General features: G+C 42.1%; 1 protein-coding gene and 1 long non-coding RNA gene across 2 annotated transcripts; one reads left to right on the plus strand and one right to left on the minus strand.

The window, feature by feature from the left end:
* The first annotated feature begins 1,988 nt into the window (after positions 1-1,988).
* CLSPN (claspin) lies at positions 1,989-27,632 on the plus strand. The gene is made up of 24 exons (XM_081871651.1): positions 1,989-2,131; positions 2,929-3,058; positions 3,676-4,115; positions 5,412-5,570; positions 6,170-6,242; positions 6,941-7,049; positions 8,441-9,009; positions 10,131-10,322; positions 11,065-11,246; positions 12,879-13,081; positions 13,289-13,350; positions 14,339-14,544; positions 15,424-15,584; positions 16,971-17,197; positions 18,502-18,613; positions 19,089-19,167; positions 19,740-19,888; positions 21,308-21,472; positions 21,597-21,718; positions 22,273-22,403; positions 23,321-23,411; positions 24,100-24,182; positions 24,558-24,719; positions 26,554-27,632. Exons 1-24 carry the CDS (start codon positions 2,114-2,116, stop codon positions 26,662-26,664), a joined length of 3,936 nt encoding a protein of 1,311 aa, XP_081727777.1. The 5' UTR covers positions 1,989-2,113; the 3' UTR covers positions 26,665-27,632.
* LOC309347292 lies at positions 5,583-8,877 on the minus strand. Its single transcript, XR_014158894.1, has 3 exons — positions 8,797-8,877; positions 6,971-7,129; positions 5,583-5,820 (listed from the first exon to the last, which is right to left on the minus strand). It is a non-coding gene; the product is annotated as an uncharacterized lncRNA (long non-coding RNA).

A 27,632-nucleotide genomic window follows, 5' to 3' on the forward strand; every position in this document is an offset into this window, starting at 1 on the left:
GTGTGGGGGGCAGCTCAGAGACCAGGGGGGGGCGGCAGCAGCTGCCTGGAGGACTCACAAAGAGACGGGAGAGAAGAGGCTGAGGGAATACTCCACAAGGGAGGATGTTTGAAAAAGGGTGAGAGGCTGCCAGCTGTGCAGGCAAGGGGTGACATAACAGGGCTCCTGAGCCCCACAGGGGTGCCACAGAAAGAATGTAGTTGGTCAAGGGAGCCATGCACACAAAAAGGTTGAGAACCTCTGCCCTAGTGAATCCTGACTGAAATTGCACCACCCCTTTCATTGCCAATGTGATGGAACACCTTGAGCCATTATTAGCTTAACACCATTGATTTTGGTGAGTCTATTCTCTGTATAACTTAGTTGGCTACAGTCCTGGCAGATTTACTGTACAAATCTATGCATTTGTGGATACAGAGTGCAGCTTTTTGAGGCATAAACCTTTATATAGCATAGTGGCAACTTCAGGTATATGATGAATAAGATGAATTAATAATAATCATAATCATTTCCTCTAATGGTAAACTCAGGACAGATGGTTGAATGCCAACAGATGTAGAGACAAAACAAGGCCACAGAGAAAAAGAGAGAGAAGAATGTTTTGGGAGGAACCACCAAGATTTGCAAAAGTACAATTTAAAAAACAGCAACTGCAAAGGAGCAAAAATGTGACAAAACTAAGAGATTAATAAAATTTTAGGGCTGTATTCAGTGCTAGTTCTATTCAGAGCAGACCTAGTTAAGTAAATGGACATAGCTAACTTAGGTCCATTAATTTAAACAGGTCTACTCTAAGCAAAAATTAAGTTTGGCCAAATTTTGGTTTAGGATTCAAGCCAGCAAGGCTTTTGTCAAATGCTTCCCCTCCCCCGTACCTTTTTTAGCAGTGTGCCTGTATAGTGTATGTAGTAAAAACAATATCACTTCCCTTGCATATTTAAAACACTTGTTTTAGTTTTAAGGAGTGGGGTGAGTGAGTGCAAAGGAAAAGGTTGTGATTAGAGGAAGAAGAAGCTGAAAGGGTTCCACAAAAACCCTGAGCTGGCCCTGAGCCTACTTTCCCACAAAGGGTCCAGGTACAGCCAGCATTACATGGGAAAGCACAACCCATGGAGGATTCATTGCTATAGTGAACATGGCATAAGACCATCAGAGAGGCTGGACGCTACGTATCCAGGCATGACATAGGCTTGTATCTACTGTTGAGGAAGCAATTGCTTCCCATAGAAATAAGTGGAGAAATAGTTTATTTTAGCATAGCTACGATTAGGCAACAACATTAAACCCTAACGGCGAAGTTAACAGCAATTCACGCCCTTTCACACTCAAGTCTTATTTTTATGTGGAAAAAGTGATGTGTGGAGTGGAGTTTTAAGCATCTGAAAATGCAACCTATATTGATGCACAAAGGGAGCATCAATGTGTGCATTAGCACACAGAGCTTGAGTACAGTACTGTTGAGCTCTGAGTGGGTGGTTTTTTTGTGTTGAAAGGGGTAGATTTAAGTAGCTTGCTCCGCGGCAACAATTTTTTTTGCTATATTAAATTAAAAACAATAACAGCAACAATATTTTAACACTGGACTATATTGCAGGGTTGTTGTTTGTGCAGCTGTTGCATGCTACGCTCTCAGTCCTCCCCCGAACATGACAGTGAACCAAACTACAGGGTTGTGGTTAGCCATTTTCGCGACAAACACCACCCATCTGCAATATGGATTTTCCACCCCCACCACCCCACGCGCGCTCTTTTATTTCTTGTGGGCTGGAGAGAAAACCCCGCAGGAAAGAAAGAAAGAAAAAAACCAAACCAAAAGGGACAGGGAAGTGCCTTGTTTTCAGAATTTGGCTATTCTGCTGTATTTTATCTCTATGTTCCTTCTGCGTCGCGAAGGGAGAAGGGTTAACGCAGGCTACGTGGGGGCGGTGCCGCGGAGGAAATCCTGCCTCTCAATTGGTTCGTGCCAGGATGACAACCGGCGTATGGGCGGAGGCAAGTTGCGATTGGCTAAGGTCTGAGGAGCGGGGGGCAAACTCTCAGCAAGAGCGGGAAGACTCGAATTCGGAGGCGCGAGGGAGGCTTTGGCGCTTTTCGCTCGTCGGCGTCGGGCGCCATGGCGGCGGCGACTGAGGTGAGTCCAGTGTAGGTTTGGCTCACGCCTGGAAACTGCCTCCAGTCAGCGGCTGGCGGTGCGAGGGGAGAACGGAGGACACTTGCCTTGGCGGCTGGCTGCGGCCCCGCGGGAACCACCGAAGGGAGCAAGAACTACAACTCCCAGCATACATTGCGGCTAACCTCGGGTGTCCTGGGGCCCCCCAGTTGCTTTGAAATACTGTATGGTCCTCGGAGGGGGAATGCACTGTTACCGTTTCAGACTTGTGCATGTGTGCTTTTAATTTGTTTTGTTTTGTTTTGTTATTCATTCATTGCCTTCATATCCCACATTTTAATCCATTTCATGGTCCTACCCCCTCCTCGTTTAATTCCCCTCAACAACCCTGTGAGGTAGGTTAGGCTGAGAGGTAGTGACTGGCCCACGGTCACCCATTGAGCTCTCTCCCATGCCTGCCTTGTATAACTTTGATCCTTACACTACTGTGCAACTTACATCCGTGGGAACTTCTACTATATAGTCTGTTAATCATGCTGAGTTTGATAAATGTACCATGCAGCAGTTTCTGGTTCTGGTTTTTAAATCAGAAGCATGTCACTGTTGTGTTAATCATGCCAGACTCACTCTCTGGGCAGTCTTGCCATGCAGACATTAGACAATGGAACCCTGAAGAACTCTGCTCCTAAGGGCCCAATGTCGTTTTCTTCGCAGTTGGGAGGTGAATGGTGCTGGAGTTGGCTTCTATTTTAAAATTCCATTATCAAAACATTTACATGTGTTTGTCTCTATTGTCATACTTATAAATCAACATCCAGATTCAGTTGGATGTCGAGGATCTGAAATCTCAGGAAGCGTCTGACAGCGATTCAGACAGCGGACAGGGAAGCTGTGAAATGACCTCTCCAGCACAGATAAACAAAGGAGTTGCATCTGTTGATGATGAAGGTCAGTAATTTACTGTCTTTAAAAACAAAAGGGCATTACAGGGGTCATTGCATTATTTCAAAGATATGTCCTATACAACAGTAAATATCTCTAACATATATAAATGTGACACGTATATAATTTACCCAACATCATGCACACAGTTAATCCATTTTTCATAGGAGCCCCTCCATGCATATCTGACACCTCCCTGCCTACCCCTCTCTCCCACAAAGTTTTGAAAGCCATTTTGATATCAGGACTGCTTTCCTGAAACTGATTTCTAAAAATAATAAATATTTCTTAGTATATTCCAAAGTGGAAAACAATAGACCTGAACAGCTGAAGCCAATTTAAAAAGGAAATAATTACGTGCACACACCTGGTCCTTACACTCCTATGAGCTGTAGTAGTTTGTGGATTGTTACCAGAGCAGGGGGGAAATAGAGCCTACAATTGTACAATAAAGTTCAATTAAATTAATTGAATTAGCGTTGCTTATCTTTGACTGCAGTATGCAACTGAATCTGCAATATTTCAAATGAGAAGAGGGTAAGAAATAAGTTTAGCTGCTTTTAAAATATGTGTGCGTTTAAAATATGTGTGCCATAAATATGTGAAAATTTTATTTTTGACAGATTCTGATGAAGAGATATATGTGAGTAAGAGAGTCAAATATAAGAAGATCCTCCCAGACAGTGACAGTGAAAGAGAAGACATGGCTCCTGAGAAATCGGAGGCTGCAACTGGGGATATGGAAAGCATGAAGGAAAATGATGATACATTTGCTGCTAAGGAGAAGAAATCCAACCTAATCTGCCAGGCTCTGCAAGACAGTGATGATGATGAAGTGGACAACTTGTTCCATAATAAGAACCTTGGAATGTATCCAGAGCTTGGCTTGCCTGAACATAAGTTGGGGAACTCTGGGAAAAAACACAAGAACCACAGAAGTCATTGTATGAAGGAAATTATTGAAAAAGAAAAGGGTGCCCCAAGGAAAAGGAGGAAGGAGAAAGAGAAAAAATTGAAAGCTATTAGAGATCTCATAAAGAAAGGAGAGGCAGAAGAAGGGAAGGTATGATGGGAATGAGAAGAACATTTTAAGGGATTGGGCTTTGATGGAATCATTGTGTGCACCCAAGGTAAAGTCCAGTCTAATGCCAAGTGATGTATTTACATTTTGTGATTCATGCCTCATGTTGCATTGACTGGCATGTACATAAGTGTCTCACCAGCTGCACTGTTAAACTGAAATGTCAGCTATAGCATTATGGTATGGTAGTCCAACTTGCTGCTGTAACAGGAGAGAATAAGGCACAGTCTAGATAAGTAGCTCACCATGCAACTGTTCTTGTTCTCGTGTCACTTTAGAGGACAGATGGCCATTGCATAATTGAATGTTCCCCTCTATTCTAAAAAAATCTTATCTCACGCACACCACCACTTTTATATAGAAAATGTGATGGGTAGGAGTAATCTAATGTAGGCTTCTTTTGATGTGCTGATTTTCCATGTATAAACATTGATTGAATGCTTACCCACAACATATAATCCTTTGCTCAGTGTGAAGCAGTACAGGCCAGGGACAGTTTTATTGCATGTTAAGTTGTTTGTCTAAACTGGGCCAGGGTTTGACTGCAAATAGGATGGGAAGCATGTGATGCTACAGACATTTTTGTACTTTCTGCTTCTATCAGCCTCAGCCAGTGTGACTGGTTGTCAGGAACGATGAGAGTTGTATTCCAATAGTATCTGGAGGGCCAGAGATGCCCCACTTCTACTGTGGTTCATGGTATAGCATGGGGCCTTGCACTACAGGCGTCTCCCCACTTTTACGTGCAATTGACTCAAGCGTGATCATGTATACATGTGGTACCGGGAAATAAATAAATAAAATAAAATGGAATCATACCAGGAAATGACAGAAGAGAGTGTCTTCATGGCTGATAAGGAAACCATCTCTGGATCCTAAAGATGATGTCAGTGAGGGTGGAGGAAGCCCTGAAGAGAGGCTCAGCAGGGCTTTGTTTAGGTTGCTTAGTCTCCCTGCAGTAGCAGTAGCAGCCACTTTCCAAAGCTACCTCCAGCAGGCTCCAGAGCTTCAACTCTAGATATTTGGTTTTGGTTTGGATTGAAGAGAGAGCTGGAGAGCAGGAAAAAACAGGTGCTCCCCACTTACATGATTTTCTCCTATGTGTGTGGGGCCCCGAAATGTAACTTCCACATGAGTGGAGGGTGGTCGCCTGTGGTTGGCTTTACTGTGAACTTATAGTATGCAGTTGAAAACATTGATTTCCTTTCTATTTATATAGAAAAGAGGGGGAGGTAGCAACTGCTAACTGTTTCCTATATTCTACCTTTCTTGGGCCAGGAGGATAGTGAGAGGTCTTCTTTCAATGACAGTGGGTGTCTGCTGGCTGATAAAGACCTCTTTGAGAATGGCTTAGAGGAAGAGGATCCCCTTCTTCAAGATGGAGAGTCTCTAGAGTTGATAAAAGCTGCAGGAAAAGAGAAAGTGAAAAAACGGAAGGTGAGTAATGCTAAACCATCCAAGGAAACCATCCAAAGTATTTGTTTTTGTTTACCTGAACTTATTGCCAATCAGTTTTACTGGATGATCCCAAATTCTAGTTGGGTGGTAACCAGAGGCAGAGCCTTTAAAGTGGTGCCACATTTGTGGAATTCAAATGGAGACGGTTATAGGAAGATTCCAAAAGTACTGCACTGGAGCACCTTCAAAGCCCAGTGTCCCAGTGTGCTAGACAGAAATTGGTGGGGATCTGCAGCAAACACCACAGAAACCCCAGAAAAAAATATTTGGATAAATATTTGGTATTTCTTTAAGCAATACTCTGTATAAAAGTTTCTTTTGGCATGTTAAATTTTATTGCCTCTCCCATCAATACTGGTTCTGAGAGTGAACGCGACAAACAAGATGGATGAATATGAGGAACGTCTATTGAAGGAACCTAAAAATGACACCCACACCTATTCACTTTTAGTTTTGTTTCTATCTCACTTTTTTGTATGGTACTTAACAGCACCTCATCTTCCATCCTGAGTATGCCTAACTTTTAATTGTGTCTAAGCCACATGTTTGCTCAAAGCTGTCTTTTCATTTTTGTTAAGGAGCGGAAGGCAGCCAAGCTGGGTAAGGAAGCCATCAAACAGCTGCACAGCGAGACTCAGCGGCTTGTCAGAGGTAAGATTTCAAAACATTTTGCAAGATTCTGTATGCATGTAGAAGGTTCCAGGTTCTATTAAACTCTGGTATCGCCCACTTTAAAAACACCTTAAAGGAACTGTCAACAGAATGTGGACCTATCTTTGCCACAGACCTTGGAGATTCATTTGATAGGCAGTACTGTGCTTGCTGGGATGCTGGTGGCGCTGTGGGTTAAACCACTGAGCCTAGGGCTTGCCGTTCAGAAGGTCGGCGGTTCGAATCCCCGCGACGGGGTGAGCTCCCGTTGCTCGGTCCCTGCTCCTGCCAACCTAGCAGTTCGAAAGTACATCAAAGTTCAAGTAGATAAATAGGTACTGCTCCGGCGGGAAGGTAACGGTGTTTCCGTGCACTTCTCTGGTTCGCCAGAAGCAGCTTAGTCATACTGACCACATGACCTGGAAGTTGTACGCCGGCTCCCTCAACCAATAAAGTGAGATGAGCACCGCAACCCCAGAGTCGGTCATGACTGGACCTAACGATCAGGGGTCCCTTTACCTTTACCTTACTGTGCTTGCTAGAGCAATGGTCTGACTTCGTATAAAACAGCTTCATATGTTCCTTTTAAGATTTTTGTGTTTTTATCATTAAAAGTTAAACCAAGGCCATACTATTCAAAACTTTCCTTCATTGTATCCACACAGACCAGTTTAATCCCTTTGTTTCTTTTCTGGTAGAAGCCAGCATCCCTCTCCCATATCACCTACCAGAAGCCAAAAGTGTCCATGAATTCTTCAAGCGCAAACCTCGTCCTGCCTTCCAGGGAAGTGCTATGGCTTTGCTAAAGTAAGTCAAGCTTGCTGCTAACTTCCTTTTCATGATACAGGCATCTGTAGGTGTTGCAGTAGGGTTGTTATAGAATAGGACTGGGTGCAGAATTCATCTTTTTAAAATCATAATTTCATTAATCTAGTTTTTCAAGATAGCTTACAAAAGAATCATAAAACAAATATAAAGCAGATCAAAAACATTAGAAACAAAAGCAATTATCGTAGCAATAGTAAAAATTAAAAAACACACACAGTAGATATAAAATGTTTTAGAGATTAAAAAGATTTCCCAGGATTTTAACAGAATTAATCTTCTTAGAAACTCTGGGTTTCATTAAAATAAAAAAGTTTCAAGGCTGCATAGCTCTGAAAATATGCCTGCTCAGTTTTCAGAAGCCAGAAGGGTGATTAAGATTTTCCAGAGGTCAAGTTCAGGGTTACAACATGCTGCCCAGTTCAAGCTTTTCCCATTGACAAGCAAAATCCAAATATATTGTGCAAAATAAACAAACTTGTGTAATTCCAAAGTTTACATAATTTATACAGGATTTATTTTTTGCAATTCTTGGGGCTAAATTCTAATTTTATTTTTAGCACTGAGTATGCAACTGACATCTCTTACTATAAGTGTGCCATTTATACTCTGAGATCTAACTGAGGGTGTTTTTATGTACAAAACTATTATTTACTCCAAGTTAGAGAGAGTTAATTCATTTCATATGCTGCAATGAGTGAATGCCTCCAACCAACCCTTGTACAGTATCTATTTTGTAATCCTGTGGAAACATGTAGAGATTATTGCGTGGAATAAAAAGGAAAGGCTTAAATTGATATACTCCCTTCATCTGAAGATCTCAGGCCAGTTCACAAGATAAAAAATACATTTGCCTTGTAATGAAGAGATGGGGAAATGGATCCTATGTACACTTGCCTATCCTGACTTCTCTTAATACCAGCAGGTCCAGCTCCTTTCCAAAAAGTGAGATGCTATGACAGCCTGCTAGTCTGAGATTGGGCAGTGATGAGTCTCTTCCGCCCGTCCTTCCTCTCTGCTTGTACTGGACACTGATGAAAGGGACTGCTTCCTTTTCAAAAATTGGGAGATTGTTTCTTTTCATTATGATTATATTGAATTGACTCAAAATGGGCTAAAACAAAATGAACATCAGTAGAACATGTTGCACAATTTAACTCTCCTGCCCCACATGAGAAGGCACTGTGCACATTACTGTGTCTAGCTACTGGCAGAAAATTGTAATCATTCTTCTATAATTCTCTCCCCCCTCCCTTTATTCAAGGATAAATAGGCAAAATACTGCATTCTGCCCTTAGCCTGATTTCTTCATTTTCTGAAATGAACAAGTTTAAGATTGGTAGTGATCTAACTTGTATTCCCCCCCCCCCCAGATCAACTAAATATCAGCCCAGTCTGGATGAAGAAAGTGCTGTTCCAAAGAACCCAGGTATCGATTGCAGTGAGAGTTGGAGAGGACAATTTAACCAACCAGCAGGGAGAGTATTGGCAGCAGGGCTTGATCTGCAATCTTTGGCCCCCTTGAACCCTGCTTCTGCCAGCACAGATGAAACTTCTACTGGGGAAGTGGGAAATTTGGCAAAACATTGTTTTGAGGAAAATGAACAGGGCAGTGATTTAAAAATTGAGTGCCTTAAGGAGGAGCTGAGTTCTGGAAAGCAAGAAAAGCCTGATCAAATCCCTGCAGAATGCATCAAATCAGTAGAGAATGAAGTGGAAGAAAACTTACTTGAGCAAGTGGAGGAGCAATCTTCAGAACTGGGTGGAAAGCCCAAAGACATTGTGCAGCCACAGGAAGCAGTGTTGTTAGCTCCTGCTGAAAAAACAAAGAAGTCCAAGCTGGATCGGCTTCGGGAGCTGGGAGTAGACCTGACAATCAAGCCTAGGCTGTGTTCCGGGGATGATTCGTTTATTAATCTTGATGAGCCGGAATCTAACAGAGGTGTGGTACCAGCATCTAGTATCTTGTTATGTTGTGATTCTTATTCGCTTGCTACTGCTTATATGACAAAAGATTGAAAAGGGAATTGCTAGGGAAGTTTGCATTGTTGGGGAGGGGAAGGTATCTTCTCCTAAAACGTATCTTCTCCTAAAACGTATCTTCTCCTAAAACGTTTGAGTTCAATGGTCAGGTGCTATCTGCCACTTTGGATATTGAAATCATTTATTTCTGTGTAATGTGTCTAGAATTGTGACATGCTTTGCTTAAATCAGGTTGTTTTAAGCCTGGGTAAGATATTCACTTAGCATGGTTTAGTTAAGTCTCTCGCTCATATTTAAGCAAGGACACTTTTTCACAAGCCTGCCTGCCCCCCAGTATTAATAATTGTGACACATAGCAGTAAAAACCATAAATCGGCACTCTTCCATTAGGAACACAAGAACCTGCCTTATATCAAGTAAGACCATTGGTCCATCTAGTTCAGTACAACCTACATTGCCTTTCAGTGTTCATCTGAAACATTCTCAGCCCTACCTTGAGATGCTGGGGGGTTGAACCTGTAACCTTCTGCATGCAAAGCAGATGCTCTACCACTGAGCTACGGCCCTTCTCCTTAAGGCTTCTTCAAATGCTTGCCATCACAGTTACCTGGATGTAGTTCCTAATTTCCAAAGGTGTCCTAAAAAGTGTCCCTTAATTCTTGACAGCTGAGGTGCTGTTTGAGGGATGACACTATTTTATTGTCTCAAACCCAACAAGAGTTAAGAAGACTTTTGACATCTTTTATTCAATTGTTAGTGCAAGAAAAACTAAAAAAATATTATGAAAAGACAGAAGATTTGACTTTTGCCCATAGGTTTAACCCCAGAATTGTGCCATGTTCATGAGAGAACTATTTTCTCCCACTTTCAACCAAAATTTCAGAAACCCCAACAGATGTTGGCATGGTGTTAAATTCTTAACAGGAAGACTCTTATTTTTCAACTTGATTGATTTTAGGTAACTTTAGATCCATCTGAAGTAAGATTGATAGGCTTTTAAAAAATGAAAACTACAAAGTTTTTCACAAATAAGTAATTATAGTATGTTTTCTTTTCTAACCCCCGCCCCCCAAAAAACAGAACTAGATGCTTTGAAGGAACGTTTTGTGAAGCATGCACTTTACACAACCAAGCCAAAAGCAGAACGAACGGTGGGCTTGAATATCATTCGGAAAGAGACCACTCATGAGGGCAAGGAGGAGCTGAAAGCAGATGTGGTGGCAGTGACGTTGGCTGCAGAGACTGTGGAGGGTGCAACCCATGCAAAACCAGGTACGCTTTGAGAGAGCACAGGGCAAGGTTTATTGGGTGGGGATGCTTCCATCAGTTCTCGGGTGCTTGTCATAAATAGAGCTGCAATGGTGGCTCAACCAATGTAGATTACTTTGTCAGTAACATTTTTGATACACTAAAAAGGTGCCCCTTGATTGGAAAGCAGGTTTTTAGTTTCTTACATTTTTTAAAAAATGCAGATTCTCAAAGCTGCTGATGGCAAGTAGCATCTTCAAAAAAGAGAACTGACTAAGATGATGCCTACTGCAACACAAGCATGCGTCATTTAGAAAAAGACACAAAATGGCATTCATCTGAATTTAAAATAATCTTTGTTGCTCATACAGGTTTAATTGATTGACTCACATTTCCATAATCCAAGTTTTAGTCAATTGAATGACAGCCCTAGTCCCACATGATGAGTAGCTCTGTCCTCTTGATGATACAGTATCCCCAGTTAACCCCTCGTCGCCTACAAAATCTATGCTTAAGGTAGGACCAATTGTCCTTTTTAGCTTAAAGCAAATAAGATCTCAGAAGCCTGAAGCTTTCCTTCTCTCCTAGCTGGAATTGCTGGTTCTCTTAGTCAGCACATGAGTTCCTGAACACCCCCAATTTCAAATAAGCTTCCATTGCATTTAAAATTAATTGTTGGTGGCATCATTAAAATGTTTGCCTGGGACAATGACATTTCTGTGTGTCTGTTAAAATGTGCATCTTAGCGTGCATTTATGCTTACCAGGTGAAAAGCTACAAATGCTTAAGGCTCAACTGCAGGAGGTCATGAAGCTCCGCAGGATGGAGGAACGCCAGAAGCGGCAAGCATTGTATAAATTGGATAATGAGGATATGGTGGAAGAGGAGGAGGAAGAGGAGGAGATGACAGATGAATCTGAGGAAGAGGAGGAGGAAGGCAATCAAGAGGTCTTTCCTTTATTTTCCTTTACATTTTATTTTATTTTGGCCTACTTCAGCAAGTTCTAATGTATTGCTGACTTCTCATAAAACTGTCCAGGAACTATGAGACTCAGGAATTTGCGCCATGTTTAATATTGGCCTCTTGCCAAAGTGATCTGAAATAAAAACTGTAATTAAGTAAATGTGGCTTCAGCTCCCCACACAGCTAGGCATTGAAATCCAGGCTTTTATCTTATCCACCTTTCTGCTGGCAATTTTGCAGCCAGAAATTTGTTATGATTTAATCATGAAGCAATTTCCCCTGAGGAAGTACAGAAATTCAGGCAGGTAGTCACAGAACCCTGAAGGGCCACCACTTACTTTGCCTTGTTCCATACCTCTCAAAAGCCACACAGTGGGGCTCTGAATATGAGAAAGTAGGAAACGAGGCCAAGAATGACATTGCTGTACAGAGTATCAACTAGCAGAGTATCTTAGAAGCTCTGTTGCAAGGAAATGAAGCACTGCAAAGCCAGGCAGAATTGTGATGAACCGGTACTTTAGTTTGCTTTAAATATACATATCTGCCCCCCTAGCAAGACCAATTCTGCAATTTTACTATAGGCAGAATAAATTAAACAAAAGGCAACAACTGTTGCATCTAAGTTTTGGAGTTCTGCAAAAATTTAGTATTCATTTAGAAGACTTGAAAAGCAAGTTACAATCTGAATTATCAAAGTGGGGTACATTATTAATATAATTGGAATCTGTAAAATACAGCAATAAAAATGGGCCAGATAAAAAACTAAGGGAGCAGCCTCTGATCATTGTGAATGTCAAGTAGCAGCAGATTCCTCTATTGCAGAGTTTATGCCACCCATGATGTCCAGCTGCAAAAGAGGGCATCTGTCTGGGCTCAACGTGTTCTTGGACTCTGTCCTGGCACCTGTTTTTAAATGCTAGGGATTAGACTTGGGAAAAGAAGAAGAAAGAATTTAAGGAAGTACATATTCTTCACTGCTGAGATAACTCTTGCAATATGTTAGGAGGAAGGGCTTCTGAACCGGAGAATAGTAGTTTGAGATAGACCAGCTCTAGAAATTAAGTGTTGGCCTTCTGGATCAGTTATCCCAAAAGATGGATGGGGCAGGCAGTAGGGAATGGGAACTGTGACCAGCAACCACTTCTTTATCCTTGCTGCTGGTGGCCCCCATTGTACCTCTTTTCTTAGTCTGAGCTTTTGGCAGATACTGGCTCCATCTTTTTAAGGTGTTGTCTGTAACTATAAGGGTTAGAAACGTTTATCGCATATACAGAAAGAAGAGACTAAAGAAGTCTAGATAACATGAGAATTTTGCTGGATTAGATCAACAGTCTATCTAGTTCAGCATCTTGTTTCCCATAGTGCCAAGCCAGATGCTTGTGGGTTTCGCAGAAGCAAGTCAGGAAGGCAACGTTCTTCTATTGTCTCCTAGCAACTGGCCTAATCCTTTTTTTAAAGCCCTGTTTTGTAACCGTAGGTTTCATAAGAGTTTTCACTGTTCGCCGTAAAAGTGTATGCACTTGAAGCCAACAACTGTTTGTGTTTAAGCATACCCGTAAGCAAAAGTTCACTCACTTTGGAATTTGGTATATGTGTGTGTTTGTATATTCCACTAGACGGTGGAGTATCTCCTTGGTGAGGCAGAGGAAGATAATGAGGAGCTGGAAGAGCAAGGCCCTGCAGATAGCGACAAAGAAACTGACAAAGAATCGGTTGATGAGGAACAAGCAGCTAACTTTGTGCACTGCACTGCTGTTCCAAAGCTTTCCTCAACAGAGTCAACCTTGTTGCTGTTCAAGGATAACTCTTCAAAAACAGGGTAAGCTTTAGTTTTATTACAGGGCTAGCCAACATGGTAAATTCCAAATGTTCCTGGAATCCAATCTGAGCCAGCATAGCCAATCACCCAGTGTGTCCATCAGCAACTGGAGGGCACCACATTGGCTGTCCCTGATTTATGGAGTGGTCCTTACTACCTTTTAAAAATATGATTATCCTTCATTTGGGCTGTTACTGTTTCTTGCAGGTGTTCTCTTCCATGTGAAAAAGCTGAGGTGGAAGAAGGTGTGGGAAGATCACACAAGCCAGGTAATATACCTGCATATCTGCAGCTGGCATGCTCTTGTCTGTTTTTTCATACTGTGCCTTTGAACGACAAACTAAGCTTCTCTTGTAACTAAAATATATGTCTTAATAACTTTTATATGTAAGTCTTTCTGCTTCTTCTCTTCATGATTGAATGGTGGGCAAGCATTTTGCCAGAACATAGATATACTTCAACAATTAGCAATATATTTCTTTTAGTTACAAGGTAAGTTTAATACACAGATACATAGGCTGGTAAAATTTTGGGAAGGTCTATCGAACAGCCACCTCTGGGATAGATGTGATCTGCTGCATGCCTTGCTGCAAACCTATCTTGGCTTACGATCTGCTAAAGTGTGGATCAGAACCCCACTGGATTTGCTGCAAGGAAAATGTGAAGTTGTAAGTCTTTGACTGCTTAGAGGCTCAAATCTTCACATGCTAGAAATGAAGCGGTGTGTGGAGAGCTGTGTATGTAAGAGGTGAAACTAGGAGAGAGGTGTATGGGATATAGTCGCTGGATGAGTTATACCTAACTAGGTTGTAGGGAGTTGGGTTGAGCAGAAGATCTTAGTTTTGATGTGGGCTGTTTTATGTAGCTTGAGCTGTTCTCATTCCATGTTTGTAGTTCTGAAAATGTTCAGCTGTTTCCCTATGTTATTGCAAATGTTTCGTTTTGTTGGTGACTTCTGTTTCAATGAATTGGTGGTTTCCCCTTTCTGTGAGACATTACTGGAAACAGGATATTTTGTGGGATTGAGTCACACTTGTGCTCTAGCAGAGCTTTATGTGGGGAAGACGCAGTGAATGAATTTCACTTGGCACTCAGTGATAAACCAGTTCCCATAGTTGGGGTCTGAGCAGAACCTCAGCCCTCTCCCAAATTCCATGGAGAGGGATGTGGCTTAGTTCACTCTAATAACCAGCTCAGGTTGTTTTAATTCCTCTAAAAATTAGTAGGGTTTTTTCACTTTTCTTTTCCTTCTCTTAGAAGATGAAGATTCATTTTTACTGCCAAACTTGGCAAAGGAAAACAGTCACAACAGCAGCTTTGAGTTGATTGGTTCTATGATTCCCTCCTATCAACCTTGTAATAAGCAACTGGCACGTGGGGGCAACTTTCTGTCTGCCGTTGGAGTCGTCCGCTCTCCTTCTCCCGGATTTTTCAAAACAAGCTTCATCAGTTCTGCTTCTAAGGTCAGATTTTGATCTTTTTTTTTGAATCTTTAACTAACAGTAGCTGGTCACTCGAAGAGCAAATATGTAACTTTAAGAACTGGTGCCTGAATTTGCTTTCCCCCGTCATCCCTCTCCACTCGATTTTCCTTTTTGTATCATGTTTCTTAAATGGTGAGCTTGCAGACAGACGCTGTTGTTTTTAAATCTTCTGTAGCCATAGTACAGCAGATCCCAGGGCAAGATATAAAACAACCATATACTGTAGATTCCGGCATATTAGGCGACTGAGTGTATTAGACGACCCCCCAAATTGGCAATTTGGGGGTTCGTCTTATAAGCCCAGTTGCCCAATACGCTGGGCAGCAACGGGGGGCGGGCTCAGCTCTGCGCTGGGAGAAAGCCGCCTGGCATGGAGCTGAGCCTCCGCAGCAGCAGCGGGGGGCGGGCTCTGCTCCGCGCCACCCATACCCGGTGTATAAGGTGACCCCCAACTTTGGAGAAGATTTTCCGGGGTTCAAAAGTCACCTTATGCGCCGGAATCTATGGTACATAAAATCAGACATGAGAATCTGAGGACGAGCCTCCCAATGCTCTTGTTCCCCTGGCTAGTAGCAGAGACCAGAATGTATTTCCTTTAATTCTGCAGCCTTAGGGAAACCTTTCTTTCTTTGCTTCCAATGTCCAGATATTCAAAGTTTTTGCAAATTGATTAATTTCTGTATGCAAACATTATAATTGATTCCAATTTTGTATTGCTTCAGTTTGTTAGCTGCAGAGTTCTGGCCTGTACTTTTAATTTTTCTAGTTTGAATTTTTCATTTTCCTATTTTGAATTTTGGCTACAGTCTGCCTTTTAATTCATGAATCTAACTGTGTTCTGCTTTGCCTCTGCTTTAGAGTTCAGGGAAGGCATCTGAGCCTTCCCTACCCATAGAGGATTCCCAAGATCTCTACAATGCTACTCCTGAAGAGAAAAGCCCAGTTCCAACAGCTGGGAGGTTCCAGTTCCAGTTCTCCCTAGAAGACGACACTCAGAGTCAGTTGCTTGATGCGGATGGGTATGTAATTTGGAGAGTTGGCTCTCTTGTGCAAGTAATGCTTTCAAAATAGGTAGAATAAGGTTGCAATCCTAAACACACTTACTAGGAAGTAAAGCTGCATCAAACACAGTGGGACTTGCTTCAAGGTAAGCATGCATAGGATTGTGAATGGTTAGAACAAATAAACAGAGGGATGAAATGCACCCACTCTTCAGAGAATGCTTTCTCAGTCTCAGAAATGGAAGCTGTTGGTTTGCTGTTGCCTGTGTACTCAGTATCTACTAGTAGTAGATAACACTAGTAGATAATAGGCTTGAATCCTGAAACCCATGAGAGGAAGGAAGTTTGATGGTAGAAAAGGATAAGCTTCCACTTTTCAGTCCAAGACACAGTATCCTCAGTGACTTAGCAATGAAGTCAAGTTGCTGGCTCTGTGACAAATCTTGAACCAGCAGGCCATATTTCAGAGTTATTTAGTTCACAGGCCTATTGGGAAAGTGTGTGTGTGTGTTGATCTTTTTGACTATTGGCAGCTTGTGGAATGAATCTAGCCTGAAAACAATTTTCATACAGGGCCCACAGCCCTACCAAATCTTAACCCAAAGTGTAAAAAACTTTGCTCACAGTTTGGAGCGGAGTGAAATCATTTTCAAGTTATTTTTACAGTGGTACCTCAGGTTACATACACTTCAGGTTACATACGCTTCAGGTTACAGACTCTGCTAACCTAGAAATAGTACCTCAGGTTAAGAACTTTGCTTCAGGATGAGAAAAGAAATTGTGCTCCGGCAGCACAGCAGCAACGGGAGGCCCCATTAGCTAAAGCGGTGCTTCAGGTTAAGAACAGTTTTAGGTTAAGAACGGACCTCTGGAATGAATTAAGTACTTAACCCGAGGTACCACTGTATTTTGATTTATACCCCACCCTTCAAGAGGTTCCCAAGGCAGCTTACACAAAGTTAAAGCTACTGTTAAACAAATTAAAACAAATACGTTGAAGTGCCACAATATAAAGGCAGCCGACAGGATTATACCAAGAAGCATAACAAGAATGCACAAGCATTTAAAAACCTTGGGAAAATAAAAACCACACCCACACTTCCCCACCCCTGTTCCTGTGCTTTCTTTGTGTCAAAGTTTAGATTGAACATTCCTTGAGAAACTGTAAAATTCTTTCACATTGATGACACTGTATACACAAAGCAAGTAAATAAAAGTTGTCTAAGGTAGGTAAATCCTAAAAGAAAATGCTGAAACAGTTACACAATGTGTTACACTGTGTGAGTGTAGCTACAGAAGAAGCATCCCAAAAGGTCCATGTTGGAGACCTTTCTTGCCAAACCACTTGAGCTTTCTCTGATAACTGTGGACTTTTTCAAAGACGGTCGTTAATTTTGCTTTAAGGTTTTTGAATGTTGGCCATCACCGGAACAAATACCAGTCATCCAAGGATCGCCTACCGTTGGCTAGCATGGACGAGAACGCCATGGATGCAAACATGGATGAGCTGCTGGATCTGTGCTCTGGCCAGTTTGCCTCTCAGAACAAGTGTCCTCCCAACACTTACCATGGCAAGAAGCAGAACATGGAAGAGCTGCTCAACCTTTGCTCTGGAAAGTTTGCTTCTCAGAGTAAGTTGTGGATCTTGCTCCTCATAGCAAGAGCTAGGGTTGCACATACCACCTTCGGTAGGCTTTTGCTAAATTCTACACCCAGAATATGATGATCAAACCAAAGGGAAAGAGGCTAGTAGGTACTTAGTTTTGGCAAGTAAATTTAACGGTTTTGTCTATGGATTTTTTTTTATGGCAATTTTATTCCGTTAAAAATAATTTTTACTCTTGATTTTCAATTTACACACTGCTGAAGGTTGCTTGCAGCATAGTAGACACATATAGGATAACAATAAACAAGGAGGTAAGAACAGCATATATAACAATCTGATTAAGGAAACCTGTATAAAATGCAACAGCTTAGTAGTCTGACTGCTTGCCCGAAAAGCTCTTGTTGTGACTGAAGGCCACTGTCAAGGGAGCAAGAAGTCCCATCCCAGGAAAGATGTTCCTCAACCTGGCAGAAGTTTCAGTAAAGTGGAGGTGGAGGGACAAATGTGAAAACTGCAGTTTTAAACAACAGTAGAGTTTGAGTAAAGGAAAGATGGAAAGACACTGAGGATTTTTTTTTCTTATTTGAAACCAAATAGTTTTAACGAGGAGAAATAGCAGAGATGGGCGCAACACAGAAGCTAGCACAACAGAGCCTTTCCAAATTCTCTTCTTGCTATACCCAAACCTTAGTTTTAAAGATAGTGTCTCCCCTGCTTGGTCTATTATCATCATTATTTTTTGACATTAGATTTATTACCTGCCCTTCACCAGCAGGTCCCAATTCAAAATTTAAAAATAGAAGTAGTTAAACAGATTACAATCACATCTTGGGTATCAATGGCTGAGTCCAACCTCTGCCATTGTTGACAATTGTCACTTTCTCAGTCTCAGTATCGCTCCATCCCTGTTTTACTTAAACCCCTGCTATTGCTTAAAACTGCAGTTTTCCTCTAAGTGATACCCACCTTTCACTTTACTCAGACTTTTGCTATTGTTTGAAACAGCCACATTTCCCCCTTTTGTTGTTCCTCTCTTCTTACCTCCATGTCATAGTCGCTACTGCTGTGCAACCAGCCTTCTCTTCTGCTCCCCTTCCCTGACTTTATGCAAACCCTCCAATGGGAGCTGTGTGATGACGTTCTTACATTATAATATATAGAGAAATAAAAGCTCCCAATATTAGGTAGAGGAATTGCTGTTTCTTTAGCAGCACCAGCTTTTTAATAAGTTTAAGGGCTGGGGATACAAGAACACTTTATCTGGGACCAGTTGGGTTCTGCCTGTTGGACCCTGTTCCTGTGACATCTCAATTCTGGTTTCTTTCTCAGATTCTCCCATTCGATCCTCCTCAGCAAACCCTAAACTGGAAAAAGAGAACAGCACTGATGATCCAATGGCTGAGGCAGTAGCTCTTTGTTCTGGCTCTTTTTCAACTGAGAGGTAAGCCTTGGAGATGTGCAACTCAGTTCTCCAAAGGTTTTCCTCTCCTTCAGTAGAGGGAGCATGAAAACATCCATTGTATTGAGATAATCGGTAGGACTGGGAGGAGAAAGCTTCTCAGTTAAGCAGAATTTTTCACTGGCCTAGTCTCCAAGAAGTGGTGCTACCTCTCCTTATTGTTTACCTTTCTACACCAAACTAAACTCCAGAAAATTAGCCGCAGCTAGTCAATGGCAGTGCTAAGTACAGTGACATCTTGGAGACTGAGGATAGATAAGTCCTAATGCTTTTTGTTTTGTTCACCATGTTTTGTCATGGCTAACTAGGTGTGACAGGTTGTACAGCAGGGGCGAGATGTCTGTGGCTCTCCAAATGTATATTGGACTCCTTTGTTCCCACTTGCACATTCCCACTTTGCTAGATTTCAGTTGCTAAACAAGTATTTTTCTTCCCGTTTAAAAATCCTTTCTTGTAGAGAAGTGGAAGAAGATGAGGAAGAAGAATTTGGAGACTTCTGTCTCTTAACAGATGACCATGCCTTTGATAGTGAAGAAGTGAGTACTGCAAGCTATTGTGGTTATTCCAGAATTAAACGCCAGGCATGCATTCCACACAAAACCTTAACTATTTCCACTCCCTCCCCAAAGCCAATGTTCTACTCAACTAGTCCACCAGAAGCTAATGGGCAGGGCTGGGTATGCCCCAGAGTAAATGGATTTGAAGAGAAACTCCATTCTGCAGCCTGAATGTGCGTACTAAGCAAATTTGCATATTTTTCCTTTCTTCGTGTAACTGATTCTGCCTTTAGCGGTCATGGGGAGTACCTTTGCAGAGCACTGAAGCCTCAAGCCTAAACCCTCAGTACCTTGTTCAGTCACCCCTCAGGCTCCTGAGATTTCAACAGACTGTGCTCTTCCATTCCCATTTCTGTTGCTTTTTAAATGAAGCTGGAGGCTGTACCCAGTAGCTCATTCTGTGGGTTTTCTATGCTCCTAAACAACCATCATGTAGACACCGCCCTTCTAACTGTGTTGTTTAAATAAAAGAACAAGCTGAAATATAGAAGGTAGTAAAGGAGGTGATAAGATACTAAAGGAAATTCTGAATTCATTTCCTGAATTGATAGGATGAAAAGAAGAAAGAGGAGGAGGATGATGAGCAGGAGGAGGAAAAGGAAGGAGAAACAGAAGAAGAAGAAGAAGAGAGTGAAGATGAAGTAGAAGATGATGATGAAGAGGAAGTGTTGAGACGAAGGGAAGGAATGAAGAAGAAATTGTAAGTAAATCCTTCTAGCCTTTATAGTTTTGCAATAAACAGGATCAATGCAGTATATGAAGCTAACTAAAACAAAATAAAAAGGGACAGGCTTGAAAGATGCTGGCAGAAAAATCTTTCCAGGGGCTTTCTTGGCAAATTTGCTAAACTTTATGCACTTTGAGGGGGATAATCACCTCCTCAGTTGATCTGCAGGCAGGGGAGCTCTCTCTCTCTGTTTGTGTGTGAGAGAAATCACACCAACGGCTGGCATGGAACCTTCAAGTGTCAGCCAACAGTGAAGAAGAAGACGAAGACGAAGACGAAGACGAAGAAGAGGAAGAGATTACTTAAATCCCACCTATCTGACTGGGTTGCCCTCAGGCCACAAAAACTTAGCCACCCCGGACTCAGACCATGGCTCGATGCAAATTGGACAAGACTGAGATATGGGGGATGGTTAAGGCCAATCTGCTTTTGCGCTGAATGGTTGGTGAAGGCAGTGTGGTGCAAGGAGACAACTGCTGCTTGAATCAACCGCTGGGAATCAGCCGCTGCTTGAACAACTGCAGGGTTTGACAGCCCAGTTCCATTTAAGGAAATGGCGGGCTGACGATGAAGCAGGCAAGGGGAGGGTACTCAGAGGGATAACCTATTTTTCTGGATGCTGCTGAGATAAGCTCAGTGACACACTCTTGTGAAGGCACCACAAGAAGGCAGCAGCAGGAAGGAACAAGCTCTCCCAACTTGATTCGGCTTACCCTTGGCATCTGTTTTATTTCAAAATATTAATACACTAAATTCTGTATTAAATAAATGGCAACAAGTGTTTCTGAAATTTATTGGGAACAATAAAAACCACGGCTGAAGACAAAGGTTTTATATGAAGAAAGGAAAAGAGGAGAGCCTCGGATTTCTTGTCTTGCTTCCTCATTTTGATTGGCGCTGAATTGTTTCTATTTTGTTGCATCTTTTAGAAGCATAGATTTGGCATATATTAATAAAGTAATAATAGTAATACTGTTACTGCTAATAATAATGCATAACTAGTTTTTAAAAATGTAGGCTTACAACTTCTGTAGCCTTAAAGACTGGCATGATGTTGAAAATTTCTATTGCATGTATCTCCTAACATGGGATTTGCAATATTTCACAGTATCTTTAAGTGTTGTACTCACACATTGTGCTGTACTTTGGTGAATTAAGCACATCCTGTGTATGTATGGAAGTCTCAGTTCAACTCCTGCCTTGCAAGGTATAAATGTTTTTTCCTTGAAGGCCTGAGAGCAGAGTCTTGGAGGGCTGGATTTGAGACTCTGCCAGCTAATGTTGGCAGTTCTGGGTAAGATGAAGCTTGTCACGATGTGCAGCAGCTCCTTAAATCTTTTTAGACTCAACTTGGATTACTGAATTTCTTTCCATCCCCCCAAAACATTTCAGCAAATTGCAGGACTTCATGGAAGAGGAGGCTGAGCTGTCGGGAAGTGAGATGGGGAGTGAGGATGAATATGACGGTGAGGAACTTGATGTTTATGAAGATGAAGTCCTTGATGAGGTCCTCCCTACAGATGCAGAACTCCAGGATCAAGTCAACAAAATACACATGTCAGTAGCCACAGATACATCAGCTTAAAATACAGTTTGTGGTTGTGCTTTTCTGAAAGCACAGCCTTGTTTATGAATGAAGACTAATTTCAGTTTCCCTCCCTTGCACATGGATACTTTTTAGGAAGGTGATGCTGGATGATGACAAACGACAGCTGCGCTTGTATCAAGAGAGATACCTTGCTGATGGAGATTTGCACAGCGATGGCCCTGGGCGAATGAGGAAGTTCAGGTGGAAGAACATAGGTATAATGCTGTCTTATTCTAGAGCAAGCCTGCACAACTGGTGACCCATAAAGATGAATGAGCCAAGCCTGATACAAGTTGATAGGCCCTGTTTGTGGTCGCAGGCAGGGGGGAAAAACAAGAAGGCTTATTGAGACCCTACATGGCTTGTTGTCTGTGTTCAGCTTAGTGGATCACAAATGGTCCTAGAGAAGGAGAGAAACAGACCTTTACTCCCCACCATCTTTCAGTCTCTAAAATATGTAATAGCTGCTGATCTGTTTTACATTTTTGTGTGGCTTTTATTGTATTAAAATTGTAAGCTGCTTTGATACTTTTTTATGCAAATATGCTGTCTGTTCTGCAGGCTACATTGGTAAACCCAAACTCCAGCAGGAGGGTCTCTCGCTTTCCCCTATTCCTACCACAACTGTTCAAATCCCAGTCCAAATCCTCATCTCTTTCTCCCCCACCAGGCCCACAATGCTTTTTCTGCATTTAACACTTTTACTTTTAAGTAGAGCATTTCAGGCAGCAGTGGCCAGAACCAATTCGCTTTCTGTCTCTGTTTTCAGACAATGCTTTTCAGGAGGATATGTTCCACAATGATGCAGAGAACGATGATGAAAACGAAGACCATCTGGATGAGACAGAGGCGAAGTGGAGGAAGGAGCGCTTTGAGCGGGAGCAGTGGCTTCGGGAACAGGTAGCTTACCTTTGTGGATAGGCTTCTTCCTGGACCATTTCATTTAGCCTGCTTTTATGACAGACTGAGATGAGAGCTGAAATGTCCCCCCCCCCAATTGGTTCTTGGTTACAAGCCATAGATATTTAGTATTCTTGGTGATGCACACATTCTAATGTAAGAAAATAATAATACTGAAGATAGCATCTTCCACTGGGCCAGTATCAGTGGTAGTCTTCTTTATAAAATAGCAGGCAATATGGATGAAGATGTCTGTGGGAGTTTGTAAACTTGATGGTGAAAAGGTTTTAAAACACCTTTTAATGTCTGTTATTGGATGGTGAATTAAGAACTGTGCCAGTATCTTGCAAGTAAAGCAAAATTTCAGTAATAAATTCTTTTATGGATTATTTCACATATGTATGTTTTTAAAAAAACATACATACGGTAACTTGTTTTAAGTATACCTCTAAAAGGCACAAAAATTGGCATCCCTTGTCAGAGAGGTAAGATTGGCTGCAATTCCCTGAAGAGGGTACACTCAATGACAGATGCAAGTTTGCTGCCACATAACGGTTGGAACTGGCCTCTTAAGTTCAAAGAGTGGTATACAGCTAAATAATTCTGCCAGCACAAGCAGAACTTCCCCTCCTTCTCCTCTCCCCATATGCCCCCAACTCTACTTGGGAAGGTTGAGGGAAACCCACAACAGATTTAGGGGGTGCAAGCAGGGAGGGGAATTTCCATTGTGCCATTTCAGAAATGTTTGCACTAGTGGAACTGTTTTGTTGGGCTCCTCCCAAAGTGGTCTTTTTTTTTAAGCAAAAGCACATGACTAGTAAAAGTGTCATTCATTAAAGAAACCGCATCTTTTTTCAGTTACTTTTTGTTCCATGCTTATAATGATGTGGTCTAATGAAAATTCTGCTTATTTACAGTCGGAGAAAGGGGAAGAGGAGGATATCGATGAAAACAGCCAGTTCATGAAACTGGCCAAAAAAGTCACTGTGAAGTCCCTACAAAAGAAAGGTACACCTGTTTCTTTCCAAAGAGCTATGAATGCTAGCAGAACATTAGCAGAATGGGGATGGGTGGGCACCAAAATTCAGCACCAAAATTCCACACCAAGGCTGCAGGTTGATTGAAAAAATACTTTTGCACCCTAGTGAGACTTTGATATCATTTTAAATATTGGTAAGTTATAAAACAGTTCACAAAAATAAAACTTCTGAAATGCCAGATCAGTCTTAAAAACAATGAAAGAGAGGCAGCAGCTAATACGATGCAACCCCCCCCCCAAAACTGCAGTCACGTTAGCCATCAAAACTCTTGCTTCGTTAGCCATCAAAACTCTTGCTTCAAAGCCATCAAAACTCTTGCTTCAAAGAGTAGGTTTAACCTGGGCCTTGGATTTATGGTAATGCCAGGTGCCTCCTTTCTTTCATTTTCTGGAAAGGGCTTTCCAGAAGTCAAAACACCATGACTGAGAAGGCCAACTTCACATTGGTGTTTACCACCACAGGGTTGATTTTCAGGTTCTTTGAATGGTCCCAGCTGTGGCCATACTTCCAAGTGGCTTGTTCCTAAAACCTTGCTGCCTTTGTACAGAGCAAGTGGCATTGGGAGGGGAAGTGGCAGATATGTATTATAGTACGCTACAGTTCTTAGTCTTTCTCTTGCAAAGTTTCAAAACTTTATCTGTCTTTTGCTTTTCTAGCAACTCCCTCAATAGCTGTACAGGAAACTAAATCACTACGCAGAAATCCATTTGAAACTTTCCGGTCTGCCAGTGATCCACAGGTCAGTACTTTAGTAGTTTTGAGAATAGATTATTTCTTTTGAGAATAGATTATTTCTTCCCTTCATCATTTCTCATATTGTGTCTAGACAGCTTTCTTTAAAATTGAAGGTGGGCCTCATTTTTGAGATAGGAGTACCAAATTGTATAATGAGTCACCGCTTCTCTTTGAACAGTGCAGGTCTGCTTGTATTATTTTATTTTAGTAAACTAAGCAATGGAGATCAAGTGGATTGCTAGTCCTGATTTATTTTTCCTGTGAGAAAGAACATCTTGACTAGCAGTTCTTCTGAAGGCTTAAATTGTGTTCAGTGTACTACTCAGATCATGTTACTTGAATGTTATGCCTCTGGATCCACCCCTCCTTCTTTTTGCAGCTGAAGAATGGATCACTGCTGAACAGGCCCAAAGCAGTCCTACAGAAACTGGCAGCCATGTCAGACCTCAACCCAAACGCCCCCAGGAACTCAAGAAATTTCGTCTTCCAGACACTCTCCCCAGTCAAGAGCGAGGAGACGAAGGAGAAGTCCAAGCCCCAGGTAGATATCTCTTGATTTAAATTGAACGGAATCATTTACTTAGTCTGCTTTTCATTTTTTTGTTCCTTGAACTGGGTATGCCTCAGTAGGAATGGTCTGAGGGAGAATTTGCAGTCTTGGCTGGCAAGGAATTTGAAACATGATCATGATATGATATGGAGAGCCAGTGTGGTGTAGTGGTTAAGAGCGGTAGTCTCGTAATCTGGGGAACCGGGTTCGCGTCCCCGCTCCTCCACATGCAGCTGCTGGGTGACCTTGGTCTAGTCACACTTCTTTGAAGTCTCTCAGCCCTGCTCACCTCACAGAGTGTTTGTTGTGGGGGAGGAAGGGAAAGGAGATTGTTAGCCGCTTTGAGACTCCTTAAAGGGAGTGAAAGGTGGGATATCAAGTCCAAACTACTACTACTCCTCCTCCTCCTCCTCCTCCTCCTCCTCCTCCTCCTCCTCCTCCTCTTCTTCTTCTTCTTCTTTGTTCTTCTTCTTCTTCTTCATCCAAAACACAGCTTTCTCATTCATATTGTAGGCAGAACATCATTATGTAGCATTCATTCATTATGCCCCACCTTCCAGAATACGATCCTTCCAAAGTAGCTTACAAAAAACATTAAACATCAGGCAAAACAACAATATCCTTCCTATGGGGCAGCTGGTGTTAAACTGGTGCTGGGGGTGGGGCAGGAGAAAGTCCAACTGCAGCAGGCATTGGGGTGGTCTTGGCCTGCCTCCCAGTCTCCTAGAATCCTGTTTACAGGACATCCAGTGGAATGTCCTGGGGATGGATTCTTGAGCTATAGATGAGCACATACCTTCGTAAGTATTACTTTGCACAATCAATAATCCAATACTTGCATTGAATGATCTTATCTATTAGGGCTAGAGTTGCTGCCAGTCAGGTTTGATGAACCTGGGCTAGAGTGGCCAAAAAGCTGCTCTTTATGTATCTTTGTGCTCTTTAGCATGCTAATGACAACCCTGTTTGAGATTCACAACCTCTGCTTTAGGGCAGGATAGTTAATCCATCCTTAGAGGCTCCCTAGGAGTTCAGAACCCCTCCTTCCCACAACAATATTTCATTCCTTCCTAACTTTGTCAGCCTCCTTGAAGAGTGCTTTAGTAGGGACTCATTAGCACTGCTTGAAGGTAAGGAAGAGTAGTTTATGTTCAGGAGTGCAAATGATAGGAGGAAGCTGGAGAAGGAACAGAAACGGACAGCATTATCCTTATGAAGAAAGATTTAAGAAGTCAGGTGTTTACAGCCAAGAGTGGGAAATGTGTCTGTGTTTTGGGGTATGTGTGACAGAAGCTTAATGATAACTGACTGATATGGGGGGCAAAGGGGCAGCAACCTTGATTGTAATCTTCCCATTATATCTGGCAGATCATTGCTCTGCTAGATTACCTTTTGATCTGATTGAGCAAGGCAATTCTTACATTTTGCTATCCTGAGTGGTTTCCTGGCTGTTAGCAGCTACCTTGCCCTTCTTAAATGTGACAAAGAGACTGTGTGTGTGTGTTGTCTGCTTGGGCCCTGACCCAGCCAAGTTGCCCAGGACAGGAATGGTACATGGCCCTCTTAGCAGCAAAGGCTAGCTGCCATTCTATGGTCCATAATCAAAATACTGCTGAGTTATTATATAATTCAGACTTGAAAACAGCCACTCGCTCAGTTGCCTGTGGCAAATAAGAATGTCCAGGGGACAAAAGCAGGGACCCTCCTTCTCACAGAGTGCAGTGTTCTTTTTGCAGGGTCAACGTATATCTGAGCCAATTAAGTTAATTAAAAAATTCTCGTGCTCAAGAGATTTTGTGGTCTCATGCTTCCTGTCACCTTCTAGGTCAAGAAGAGAGCTCCTGTCGCCATTGCAACACCTTCTCCCAAACGGCTACGGCTCGATGGCACTTCAGCTCAAGAAACCCGGAGTATATTTCAGTACTTGGAGCGATAAAAGACGTGGGTGGAGAGCACCGATGGTGCTTGGTCTTGGTCCAGCGGCTGCACAGACTTCTCAAGGCAAGGAACTGATGCAACTCTCTCTAGAGTGGAACCCTTTTGCTAATGAGATGCCTGGAATGTCACTTGGCCTGCATCCCTGGGTGCACAAATAAGAGAGCAGGTGAAAGGGTATGTTCTACCTGTTGGATGCAGCTGCAGCTTGAGTACCAGTCAAACCTGCACTTCTCTGCATTGGTCTTATCTTCAACTTGCACAATCTGCACTGCACTCCCAAGAAGAGTTCTGGGCCAGGTATTTGAGGCCTTTGTTTTCATGCTCTAAAAAAAATGTTTATGGAGGCTGAATATCTTCCCCACCTGTGTTTCGCTAGTTGTTGAGGGCTCCCTAACATTATATATATCTGAAAGTTCTAGGGCATTTTTAAATCAAGGTTTTAACTTTTTTAAAGGCAATTTTGGTTCCTTTTTCTGTTCCCCACACCTCATTCTCATGTTCAATTGCTGCCCCTCCTTTTTAAACAGAACATGTGAAATTGTGTTGAGGAAGAAAACTGAGGCATGTCCATTGTGCATCCTTCTCAGTTCTCTATACCTTTATTTAAAGCTTTCAACATGAAAAATAGAAGGGGGAGGGGAGGGTTTTTTTTAACAGTTACATTTAATTTTTGAGGATGGATTTGAAATTTGAAAGGTGAATGGAAATAAACAACGTATTTATGGCTATATTTAGAAAGTGCTGCAATGAAGACTTCTTACAACAGCATCTTACCTGCATCTAAACATCCTCAAACTTTGTACCTGCATGATCCCAGAGGAGTCATTCTGAATTGTAAATCTATTCTGCCGGGGGGGGGGGCGGGCGGAGAGAAAGTATAGTGTTAAAAATGGATGTGTACAGATGATGAAAGATGTGAGGCTGTGCAAGCAGATTTTCAAAATAAACCAGTGCTTTTTAAATCTA

Source organism: Podarcis erhardii (assembly GCF_964252035.2).
Source record: "Podarcis erhardii genome assembly, chromosome: 7".
NCBI lineage: Eukaryota > Metazoa > Chordata > Lepidosauria > Squamata > Lacertidae > Podarcis > Podarcis erhardii.

Coding starts and splice junctions, on each gene's coding strand:
- CLSPN (XM_081871651.1), top strand. Junction 10,323..11,064: donor TGCAACCCATGCAAAACCAG/GTACGCTTTGAG, acceptor TATGCTTACCAG/GTGAAAAGCTACAAATGCTT. Junction 15,585..16,970: donor CAGTTGCTTGATGCGGATGG/GTATGTAATTTG, acceptor TTTTGCTTTAAG/GTTTTTGAATGTTGGCCATC.